The following is a 12,210-nucleotide window of genomic DNA, read 5'->3' on the forward strand; positions in this document are numbered from 1 at the left end:
TTAAAACCCATCTGCAATTTATTTGCCCAACTCAACAAATGATCTCAATCCTTTTGTAAATCAGCAGCATCCTCTTCACAGCTAGCAACACTCAAGACCTTAATATCATCTGCACATTTGAGTAATTTATTGACTATTCCTTCATCTATGTCATTAATGTCAATCAGAAAGAGCAAAGGTCCTAAGACTGAGCCCTAAGGTACCCCACTTGTGACAATAATCCAGTTTGACTGAACTCCATTTGTAAGAACCCTCTGCTTTCTTCCATCCACCTACTCTTCTTTACAATTTGCTAACTTACCCTCGCACCTATAGAGCTAATTTTTTTTTTTACATGCCTTTTATGTGGCACCTTGTCAAATGCTTTCTGAAAATCCAGATACAACAAATCTACATCCTTACCTTCATCTACATAAGCAGTAACCTTTTCAAAGAATGTTAAAAGATTTGTAAGACAAAATTTTCCCTTAGTAAAACCATGTTGACTATCCAATAAAATTCTAAACTTGGTTAAATGACTTTTCAAAGTATCTTTTAACAGACTTTCCAAAATTTTCCCCACAACTGATGTAAGACTAATAGGTCTATAATTACTGGGACAATGTTTATCACCTCCCTTGAAAAGAGGAGTTACATTAGCTAACTTCCAATTCTCTGGTACCTTCCCACTATTCAAAGACTGACAAAAATAGTAGCAAGTGGCTCACATATTCAATCTTTAACTTCTTTCAAAACCCTTGGGGAAATATTATCTGGCCCAGGAGCCTTATCAATTTTAAAACTTCCCAATTTTTTCTTAACCAGCTCAGAATTAATGCAGTCATCTTGTTTGATCTCGTTTCCATTTATCAACTGATCAAAATGTGGAATACTGCTTAAATCTTCATTAGTTAAAACCAAAGAAAAAAGTCAAATTTAATAACCCAGCTATCTCGTAATCATCAGATATCAGCCTTCCTTTATCATCCCTCAAGGGTCCTATCCCAATCCTAACACTTTGTTCCCCTTAATGTATTTAAAGAAATCCTTACTGTTAAAATTTTACATTTTCAGCCAACTTTTTCTCATACATCCTTTTTGGTGTCCTAATTTTTTGTTTCACCAACTTTCTTGATCTTATATAATCTTCTAAGTCTCCTGTCATACCGGACAATTTAAATTTCTTAAATTTATGATGCTTTTCTTTAATTTTATTTCTTAAACTCTTTGTGAGCCAACCTGGTTTTTTACTTGTAGCTACCCTTTTCTTTCTATTAGGAATATGTTTACATTGAATATTTAAAATTTGTCCACATCTGATAAGCGTTTCCAAATAACTCAGCTGCACAATTCACAACAGATAAGCCTTGTTACATCCTTCAAAATTTGCTTTTTTGAAATTTGTAACCAAAATATCATTATTCCTTATCTCCATAGGCTTATTATTAACTTCAAATACAGAAATGATCGAGAGGGTGGAAATTGGGGAACATCTGGATGCAAGTGATCATTGCTCTATTAGGTTCGATGTTTTGCTCCGTTACAGAAATGATTGAGAAGGTGGAAATTGGGGAACATCTGGGTAGAGTAGGGGCTGGCTTGTTTACTAAGGCAAATGTAAGTTTTAAGCTATAACTAGACAGTGGTGAGGGCCAGGAAAAACTAAATGCAAAAGGAATAGGAGGCAGAGAAAAGTTTAGCATAGGAAATGAGCAAAGAAGTAGTTATAAGTATAGGCTTAATTATTACTAATGTAATGCTACAAGTATAAGAAATATAATAGATGACTTTAGAGCACTGGTAGGACTGGAGGATTTTGATATAATGGGAATAACTGAAACATGGTTAAACGTAGATGATTTTGAAATGCAGGGTTACATGCTATTTAATAGGGATAGAGTATTACAGAGGGGGAGGAGTGGCTTTATATGTAAAATGTGAGTTACATCCTGTTGAAGTTGAGGATATCAAAGATAATAGCAAATTGATTGAATCCATTTGGGTTTCTATTGGTGGATATAAATGGAAAAAGGCTTTTAGTGGGAATTTGTTACAGCCAACCAAATGATACTGATGAAATTAATGAGAAACTTTACAATGAGATTAAGATTTCAGCTGTTAACGAAGTCATAATTATGGGTGATTTTAATTTCAAGTGTATGGATTGGAAAACTGTTCAGGATGGCTTTCTTTACTAGTTAGTCAAGGAACCAACTATAAACAATGCTATTTTAGACTTATTGTTAACTTCAAATTTAAATGTAAACCATCCATTCCAAAAAGCTCCCTTCTTCCACTGAACTGATCCCACAAGTCCAACCATCCAATCTGCTCATCTTAAAATTATAAGCATCTGGATGTTATTTTAAATCAATACTTTAATGATAAGATCATTTGTCTTACAAATATTCAAATTTTATTTTTCATACATCTTTCATATCATAACTCAAAGTGAAATGGATACAAATAATACTAGACTTGACTTTTAGTATGTCTGTCTATAAAATACATGCTGATATGGTTGTGTTTGATGCAGTGCAAAAACACTGAGGTTGTATAATTATGCTGGATTTATATCCTTATATTTGCATTGTGTTTTGAAGTTGAAAGCCATCTTTTGTTCTCCAAGGTAGCAAAGTTGTTAGGGTGAATTTCATAAAATAAATTGAATAGTTTCATGCTGATTTTTTGTGGTGAAGTTAGGAGTTATGTTACATGTATGAAGTTTCTACTACATGTAAACTGGTAAAAGTTACAGGTACAATTCAAAAGTTAGTATATGTGTGTATATATTTTATTTTGATAAGATTTTCTAGAAGCACTAATGCAAAGTTTTTACTTTTTATGATTGATATTCTTTTTTATTTGTTTTCTGAAATAAATACAACCAGAAGAAATTCACTTATAACATAAATTTGAACTTGTTTCAGTAGTTTAAAGTACCTTACATGTACTAATACTAAATACCAGTGTGGACCGATATGGTTGGGTTATCATCAGCTCTCAATTAGTCAAATAAATCTTAATCTGTGCACCCCTATTTACTTCTAGTTCAATGACTGGCCAGATAACCAATAACATAATAAGGTATGCGAGTTAAAGCAAATGACTGAATTCTAGAAATATTGAATAATATTGTATATAAAATTTCTAAATTGAAATGGTGATACTATTTCCTGAGACTGAATGTTAAAAGCTATGAACACTATTCAATACATACTTCCTGTATGGAAAGGGTTATACTCTTTTCAATAAAAGAAATTTAAGATCACTAAATCATATTATGCATGTAATTTTTATACTGAAATGTGGTATCTGTGTTTTTTATTTAAAGCAAAGCTATTAAAGCTACATGCTGCCATCCCTAATTTTGAACTACTAATAAGAGGGAATCTAGCTAGTAATCTGCACTGTACCATTCATGCTAAATGTGTGTGGAATATATATTGTGGTATCTAATGGATTCAAACCTGGTTCACCAGTTTCAAAATCCAGAGCTCTACCACAGGGCCTGCATCCCTACTCTGTAAAGGTTATACTGTTTCAAGTAAATTTTATCAAGGAATTATAGAAGATATATGAATGGAAATTCCTTTTTTTAAATTTTATTTTCATAGAAACTTTCTTGTCTTGTACTGAAATGTAATTAACACTATTCTTAACAAACTCACCTTATCCCTAGAACTTTAATACTAATATTACAGATTGAAAGTTTTAATTTATAATGTTATAAACCTTCTGTAAAACTAATATTTCAGTAGAGATGACTTACCAGTGAACATACCACTGATCCATCTCAGGGTATGTCTTTAAATTGTGTAAAAATGTTTGTGGTGCACGAAACCTCAAATTTGTTTCAAACACACAGCCACCCAAACTATTCAGTCGAGAATCATCCAGGTAACCCTGAAGTGAGGAGAAAAGTACAATAACTTTAAAAATCACACATTAAAAAAAAACACTTAAATACAATTTTTATCCTGCACTTTCTTCTGACATTTTCTGCAACAATGACGGTGAAACACATTGCCATAGGAAGCATTTTTGGAGTGATCAGGCCACTGCCACATTGCCATTTGTGTGTGTGTGGGGGGGGGGGGATAGTGTTTGAAAATTTAATGCTATGACATTGAATCTAGAGCCGTGCACAGTTCTCCCTTTGAGCACTTTGTTTATACCAAAAGGCTTGGCATTTGAGCTAAAAATTTTCCTGCTGTGGCACAATGTATTAGATATCCGTTCTGTGAAGAGACGAGCAGAATTTCTGAAAATTAATTTACTAGCTTATTAATTATCTAATAGAAATCATTATTTAGGTCAAAGGAGAAATAAAGTTTATTAGTCAACTTTTTAAGGAACAGGGAATTTGTAATAATATATGAAGCAAACATTTAATTTTTATACATTTTATAAGACATATAATGTTCTTCCTTTGATGTTAGTTTCATTATCAGTATTGGTTAAATATTTTTGTTTATTTTCTGCTATTTTTCATTATTTATTATATACAGTTTTCATTATGAGAATTATTTTGAATTGTTAGCTTAGTATATGGATTTAAAACTAAACTAAATTGCCTTAGTTGGCCAAACATCTTGATATATTATTGGAATTATGACTGAAAGTATTGAAATCAGTGAGGGTATGTAAATGATGATTTAATGCATTCTAATCATTATACATTTTTTGTTTTAGGACATATTCCTAGTTAGACTGGTATATTAGATAGTCTACATTATTTACTGGATTAATGTTTAGTTTTGATTTGTGTAGGTAGTCTACTTTGAACAGAAGTTATTGATATTGTACCTACTAGATTACTTACCTCACTTAAGTTAGCAATGCTAAATGATTCCTCCATGATTGGCCAGTTATTGGTTGCTTCCATTACAATTAATGGTATATTATTTTTCAAAAAATGCTCAGTCATTTCATCCTGTGATGTTTGATTAAATCTCTTGATTTCTAGTACATCTTTACATACCTGAAAAAATGTTAATTTTATTCCAAACCAAAAATGTTTAAGCAGATTATCAGTTTATCCTAGTGTTAGATCAAAGAAATAAATGTATAATACATGTATTAGTTGGTATAATTAACTAAATAGGTATATTGTTAGATTTTTTAACAAACAACCTTACATCTATAGAGGACTGGCTGAAAGCATCCTTCAAATTTACCTTTTTGTAGTTGTTATTTGACAATGTACTGTACAATCACGTGAAATAACTTTTTTTTGTATTAGATCATGTTATAATCTACACAAACAGTTATATTATAAATAATTAACTGTGGTTTTCTTTAATTAGTCTTTAAGAAGAATTTCAGTAAAGATCTGGTATATCATGTATATATGTATAAGTGCTGATAATAAACCACATTCTGAAAGACTGTATGATATTTTTATTTCCATATATTTACTAAGATAAAATTTCTTTGTGCTTTATTACAGAGAGAGTAAATCTAAAGCAATATCAAAATAACAAACTAGCAGTAGAAGTATGAGATTAGGATACTGAAATGCACTGTAAAGGCACTTAACATATTTACTTTCTTTCATAATTCAAACAAATATTTAAAACACAAAAATAAATTATGTTACCTGACAGTCACTCTCTGTAATCCTATTTATTGAAAATAAAGGATTATCAACAAGGCAAGATGAATAATAAATTTTTGTCCAGTCCCAAAATGGAAGAAGCTGTCAACAAATAAAAGTACCTTTGAAACTTTTTTTCTAAAAAAATGCACAATAGGAATAAAAAATATTATATAGATTCTAAAATTAAATAAAAAGAATGTTTTTGAATAACACTAAAATATATTTTCCTTGATAAAAACTGGAATTACTAAGCCATAAAACATATAACTGCACTTATTATTTCTATACAGATAAGAATAATAATATTACTATAGTTTTTATCTTTCTTTGTTGGGCAAATACATATTTATTGCATTGATCTCTCTTAAAATCCAACACCAAGACTACAATAAGTCCTACACTACTTCATTTGTTCTAATATAAACAACAATTGTTAGGTCCATAATGTTACTTATGCAGTTCTTCTTCAAGATCCAGCATTCAAGTTTGATCCTAATATATATATATATATATACTTCCACTTCTTTCAGAGTTAAAAGCAGACAGGACTTAAAATTCAAAGTGTGTGAGCAATAAAAACTTTTTACATTTTTGCTGTAACAGTATGCAAAATTGACAAGACTGGTGGTCAAATTCTTGCCTCTTCTGTTCATATTGATGTTATATAACATATAATTTTAAGATAAAAATATGTTTTTCAATTCAGGTGAAATATGCAAAATTAGAAAGTTTGGTGGTGAATTCTTGCCTCTTCTGGTCATGTTAGTGTTGTACAACACGTTTAAGGCAAAAAACATGCTTTTCAGTGCATGTCAAATATACAGATTTGGTGTTCAAATTACTACCTCCTCTGGTCATATTATACAACATATATGTTTAAGACAAAGAAAGTGCTTTCGAATTCATGTTAAAATATACAAAATTAGCATGTGTGTGGCAAAATTATTTCTTACTCTTGTCATGTTTTATAACACACCTGCTTATTAACTAATGCAAAGAATTTACTTTTCAATTCATATAAGATATTCTGTGTAGTAGCATAGTTCATACAGTGGACAACACTCGTATGTTGAGACAATGCTCTACACAAGAGCAGCAATGAAACATATTGAAACTTCTTGTTTAAAGCTTTGCAAGCTACTTACATTAAGCTAATAGTCAAGGACTCTCATGGAGCTACATCTGTGAAACTTTCAAAACAAGCCAATCAAAACACACTGATATCAATAAATGAAGTATGTGATACTTCAATATCAGTTTGGAGTCAAATTTACATTACAATGATCACAATTTTTAGATGATAACAGAAGAAAGCAGTGTTTGTAGAAGAACTTGTATTAGTATCAAGCCAAAACATATTTAATTAAACAAAAGAAATTTAGCTGTTACTGTAATTTTCACTGGTGTTTTTTCTTAATATAAAATTCAAAACAGATAGAATATAATACAGTAAACAAAACAATACATACAGGCATGTATTAGTTAGTCATACGAAAGCAAGCATTGTGCCAAATTTAACATGTAATTATATTCTTCAAATTTATCCCCAGATTGCATCTTGTGTACTGAACAATACAATCATATTCATACTATTAGTTGTGTAACATTCCCAAATTAAATGTACATAACATCTGCAATATATTAATTTTTTTCATTGCTATGTAATATTCTTCTGATTTATTTTATTTTAAATAGTTGTTAGTGTCAATTTTAGCCATTAGTGGGTGCTTTTGTTATACAAGTAGGAGTTTGTTAATAAAATCTTTCTCTTTGTTTGCTGAACACAGTGTCACACACATATTACTTGAAGCTGACTACACCACAATATAATAATTTTTTTTTGCTTTGGCTAGCTAAAATTCTTCTTTCGCTGAAAATGCAAATCTTTCCCAAATTGTGGACCAGGGAAAGAGATTTACTCTTAGCCATAAAATTTATTTCAAATGTTTTTTGAAATAACACATGATTTAAGCATAAAATGAAAATATACTTCGTGTTTTTATATTTCCCTCAAAACTTAGTGTAATGCAAGCTAATATAAAATGTATAAATCTATAAAGCAACTGAATGAATTGCAAAATATATGTACAAATGGAAAGTTCCATCAGAACTCTCATAAAATGCAAAATGTGGTTTAATTTCATCATTCAAGAAACCAAGTAACTAAGTTTTCATACTACAGTTTCAGAACATAATAATATCCATTGTGTGCCAAAATGTGCATATTTAGAGAACAACATTTTTTTCTATCAACTTGGTTAGGAGAAAAATATTAGCTAGCTTATTGGAAAGATAAATTGCAAGTTTACCAACATAAGTTCTTATATATGTATTAATTATATTTTTATAACATCATGGCAAAATCTAGCCTTCAAATTAATCTTTGTATTTTTCTAATTTACCTAATTAAGAGGCACGATTTTTTCTTTCAGATTTTTTCTAGGAGAAAGGATTTAATTTGGTGACTGATGTGGTATGGGTATTTAAGTGCCAAAGGTGCAGTATATGTATAAACATGATCTGGTTGTATTCCCCAATAATTTTTATAAATATGTCTAACGTGGTACAGTTTTATGGGTACCAAGGTTTTTCACACCAAAAGTCATCACCTAGAAATAAAACACTGAAATTTGCATGAACTCTATGGAAGATGAAAGTAGGACTGAGGTTTGGAGAAGGGGAAGCTACCCCACTGTCCTATAGAAAAGAAATCCTTGAAGAACTTCCTCCTAAACTACACCCCATCCATAAAATTAGGATGCTTTAAATGTCAGATATTGTTTAAGGTAGTGTTAATAAAGCACAGTAAGTATATAGAAATTTTAAAGAGAGTCAAGATGGATGTCAAAACAGTAAAAGGTCCTCTATGATACCAATGATTCAAAAGCAGATCAATAAGTTTTGAGAATGTAGTAGTGCACTGTAAAAACTATATAAACAAATAACTTGCATCTTAAAAAAACAAGTAAAAACATTTCAAACTCAATGTAAGCATAATTTATTACAAGCAATGTTATCATGTTCAGAAAGTTAAATAATAAAATACAAGCACACTTGAATTACTTCCTTTTCCAACAGATTGTAATCTGAATGACAACTATTATAAGCTCAGGGTAATGAAACAGTAATTCTTTCACTAAAGTAATAATGAGGAGTGTTGAACTACAATAAGAGTAGTTGGACTAAAATTGATCTTTTACATCAGATTTTACAGTGGTATTTTATATATTTATTGATTATAATAAAATCCTGAGAACAGTCATTTTTGCTGGGAATGTTTCTCTTATTCAAAAAAATTCCTGACAGTCTTAGTGAATGAACTGGTATATAAAAGATGAGTTTTAATATTGAAAAATTTAAAGTTTGCATTTGGAATACAGAAATTTGTATGAGCTGAGTACTGGTGTTATAAAGAAAGAGAAGGACTTGCATGTTATTTTTGATATGTACTTATACTCTTTGTTGAATATTTAGCTGTGGTGAAAAGTACCAACAGAAATCATTGTTTTATTTACAGGAATTTTTAATTTAAAAACATAAAGCATTTTTGAGGTTTCATTTGGAGTACTGTGTGTAGTTTGATCTTCTTACTACAGGAAAAATATCAACCTATTGGAAAGTGCTGAAAATATTCTTAGTTTAAGTTTTAAGGAAATATTAACAGTTTACAGCATAATTTCTCTAGAATGCAGAAGAAATCAACAGAAACTTGCTTCATACTCAAAATTGTCAGGGGTTTAGATAGTCTTCATATAGGTTTTATGTTTGAATAGTGAAATAAAAGGGCAATAGTAACTTGAATATGATGGTAATAGGTTTAAGCTTGGGAAGCTTAAATAAGAATTTGTTATTGGACAAATGTATTTTTCTGTTAGATATAAGCTCATGGATTAATTGACCAATGATATTTGTTGTGGTATTACTTTGAATTGTTTATAAATCTTCTTACACAGGTATAAAGTTGTGAAGACTTTTTTTTATTAAAGTTTACTTAAAATATTAAATGTAAGCAAAAAATAGTATATATATATATATATAGTTTTAATGAGTGATCTCAATCAACCAAATGGCCTTTTGCTACCATGCTTTTTAATTTTTTGCATACAATAATTAAAAATTGCTTGATTCATACATTAAAAATTATTATGAGGTTTCAGTTTTTCTTTCATGTGTTTTTTAATTGTGGAATGAAACACAAACATGAATAGTATATGTAATAAGTTAAAACTTCTGTTTAGGATTAAAACTTATGGAATATTTTGCTCAATGAGTTGTACACCATTAACTTGAATTGTACATTTCTAATATCAATACAAATGTGAGGGGCTGGTTGTTTGTTTTTATGGGTGAGGGGCAAATTTAATGGGCTGGCTTTCTAATATTTTGCTTTTTTTCATGTTCTATATTTTATGCTGCATAATGCTAAAGATAATAGAAAATGATCCTTTTTAAATTAGTAAGTGTAATGAATATTGCAGTAAGAGTAGAAAATTTCCAGTTATCATTATGATGCATCATACTAGCTCATCTACATATTATCTTTTATTACTAATAATATTAGTGAATAAAGATTTGTATAAAAATGGTGTTATATTTAGTCTTACATATATTCTTTTATTCATATATAATAATAATATATGCTCATTCATGGTTACATACTGATAAGTATTATTTAGCTCCAATTTGTGCTTTTTGAAAAAAACACTTAAGTATTGTTCAAAAGTCAAATTGCAAGAGCTATATCACTTTATCTTTTATCGAGTTTTAACAATAATATTCAAATATAAACACCAAACCTAACTTGCACTAGAGCAAATCAGTTACTTAGTTATTTATAAAATATTATGCTGCATAAGTTTCTTACTTGTCACCTACCTGAAAAACTGAAATTTAAGACTTACACTTTATTGTAAAGCAATTGACACACAGCTTAAGAAAAGAAAAAAAAATTTTGAGTGGGTTAGTTGCTAATATTAATGAAGCATTATAATTTTGATAGCTACTATAACTTCATAAAAAGTTGTAAATATGCAGTTAAGTAGCTACCTGAAACAAAAACAATCGACCATACATGCAGAGTCTTCGATAAACTGGGTCAACAGAAAGCAAGGTATAAATGACAGTTAAAACAAAGGCAATTTTAATAAGGGAAACAATGCGTTTCTTAAACTTTTCTCTACGAAGTGGTTCCAAAATGGGCTTTGCAGCTTTTCGGATTTCTTCATTTGAATATCCGCTTTTGAGACAAAATTCATATGCTGCCTGAATCTCTTGATTGATCTCTTGAAGGTATTTTTCCTTCTTGTGATTGGTTCCCTTTATTGCTGACATTGTTAACAATAACAACCCTTACATCAACTTGTTCAACTACGTGCAAACATTACCAGAACCACTTCTTTTAAAAATAAATAGTTGGTAACGCGAAGACCATGCTTAGACTTTGGTCAGCTGTGTATGGAGAGTTGTAACATGGGTGGTTTCGGAAATTGTAGGTCATATGGTACACAAGAAGTATTTGGAGGCCAGATGTTTATAGCCTAGATGCCACTTGCCGTACGTAAAGAACGACCATAATAACAGACTGGGGTTCCACTTTGAAATTGGGGCAGAAATGTTAGGTTGTTGTGCCTGGAGTTGCATGAGTCGTCCAGCTAAGCATTTTTCCTCGAACTCTACAAGAACAAAAATATGGGAAGCAAAAGTGAAAGCAACGCCATTTTCTATTTCTAACTAATCTAAGCTTTGCGAGGAGAGTATAGCCTAGGCCGCTAGCCAAACGTAATAAATTAGTAATGACGTACATGCCTTCGGCGCTATGTACGCCATTGTAAATATAATTTAAATTTTTAATTCATACAGGGACTAAGCCTAGAAAAAGTAACTCTGACAAGGTAATTTTTACGTTCGTCTTACACACACATGCAGTTAGTCACAAATAAGAATATTACCTATTATGTTAAGATTGCGGGAAATATCCAAAAGGTTCTTTTCCTAACCTATAGGTTTACTTCCTTGGGTTAGGACTAGAAACTGTTTAAAGGTTTAATTTACACAAAGAGGATATAGAAGCCATCGACCTAATCACCCCCAGACAACAGGAAGCCCCTTCCAGACCCCACAGCTAAATTCTAATGCAGACATCTTCAGTCCTGTCACAAGTCACATCCCAGACACGAGTGTCAGTAATAGAGGTGATCTAGTACAAAGGAAGCCACAGGAATTCAATGGGAAGGCACCTTGGGAAGCATATAGAGCACAATTTGAACTCCTGGCAGAGATGAATGGATGGACAGAGGAGCAGAAAGCAGTATATCTGGCAAAGAGCTTGAAGGGACAACCACAGGAAATACTTGGACAGTTGTCTGCAGACAACAGGCACAACTATAGGCACTGGTAGCTGCTCTAGAACTCAGGTATGGAACCCAAAATCAGTCTGAAGTCTACAGGGCTAGGTTTAGGACTATAGTTCGTGCTAATGGGGAAAGCCTGCAAGAGCTGGCACAGGACTTGGAACGTAAGACACACAAGGCCTACCCAACTGCACCACCCGATCTCCTCAAGTTGTTTCTGAGGGATCAGTTTGTGAATGCCTTGGACAGTCCACAACTGAAGATACAAGTGAAGCAAGC

General features: G+C 31.1%; 1 protein-coding gene across 4 annotated transcripts in view; it reads right to left on the reverse strand.

Annotated features, from left to right (window-relative positions):
* The window catches only part of LOC106472425, a 34,635-nt gene extending 23,271 nt beyond the window's left edge, over window positions 1–11,364 (reverse strand). For all 4 annotated transcript variants that reach the window (XM_022401750.1, XM_022401740.1, XM_022401744.1 and 1 more), the window contains exons 1-4: window positions 10,628–11,364; window positions 5,582–5,680; window positions 4,805–4,963; window positions 3,752–3,885 (exon numbers count right to left, since the gene is read on the reverse strand). In XM_022401750.1, the coding sequence (XP_022257458.1) occupies window positions 3,752–3,885; window positions 4,805–4,963; window positions 5,582–5,680; window positions 10,628–10,912 (677 nt within the window). In that variant the 5' untranslated portion in view covers window positions 10,913–11,364. The remainder of the gene's footprint in view (window positions 1–3,751; window positions 3,886–4,804; window positions 4,964–5,581; window positions 5,681–10,627) is intronic.
* Window positions 11,365–12,210: the final 846 nt, after the last annotated feature.

The sequence above is a fragment of the Limulus polyphemus genome, unplaced genomic scaffold (assembly GCF_000517525.1).
Source record: "Limulus polyphemus unplaced genomic scaffold, Limulus_polyphemus-2.1.2 Scaffold120, whole genome shotgun sequence".
Taxonomy (NCBI): domain Eukaryota; kingdom Metazoa; phylum Arthropoda; class Merostomata; order Xiphosura; family Limulidae; genus Limulus; species Limulus polyphemus.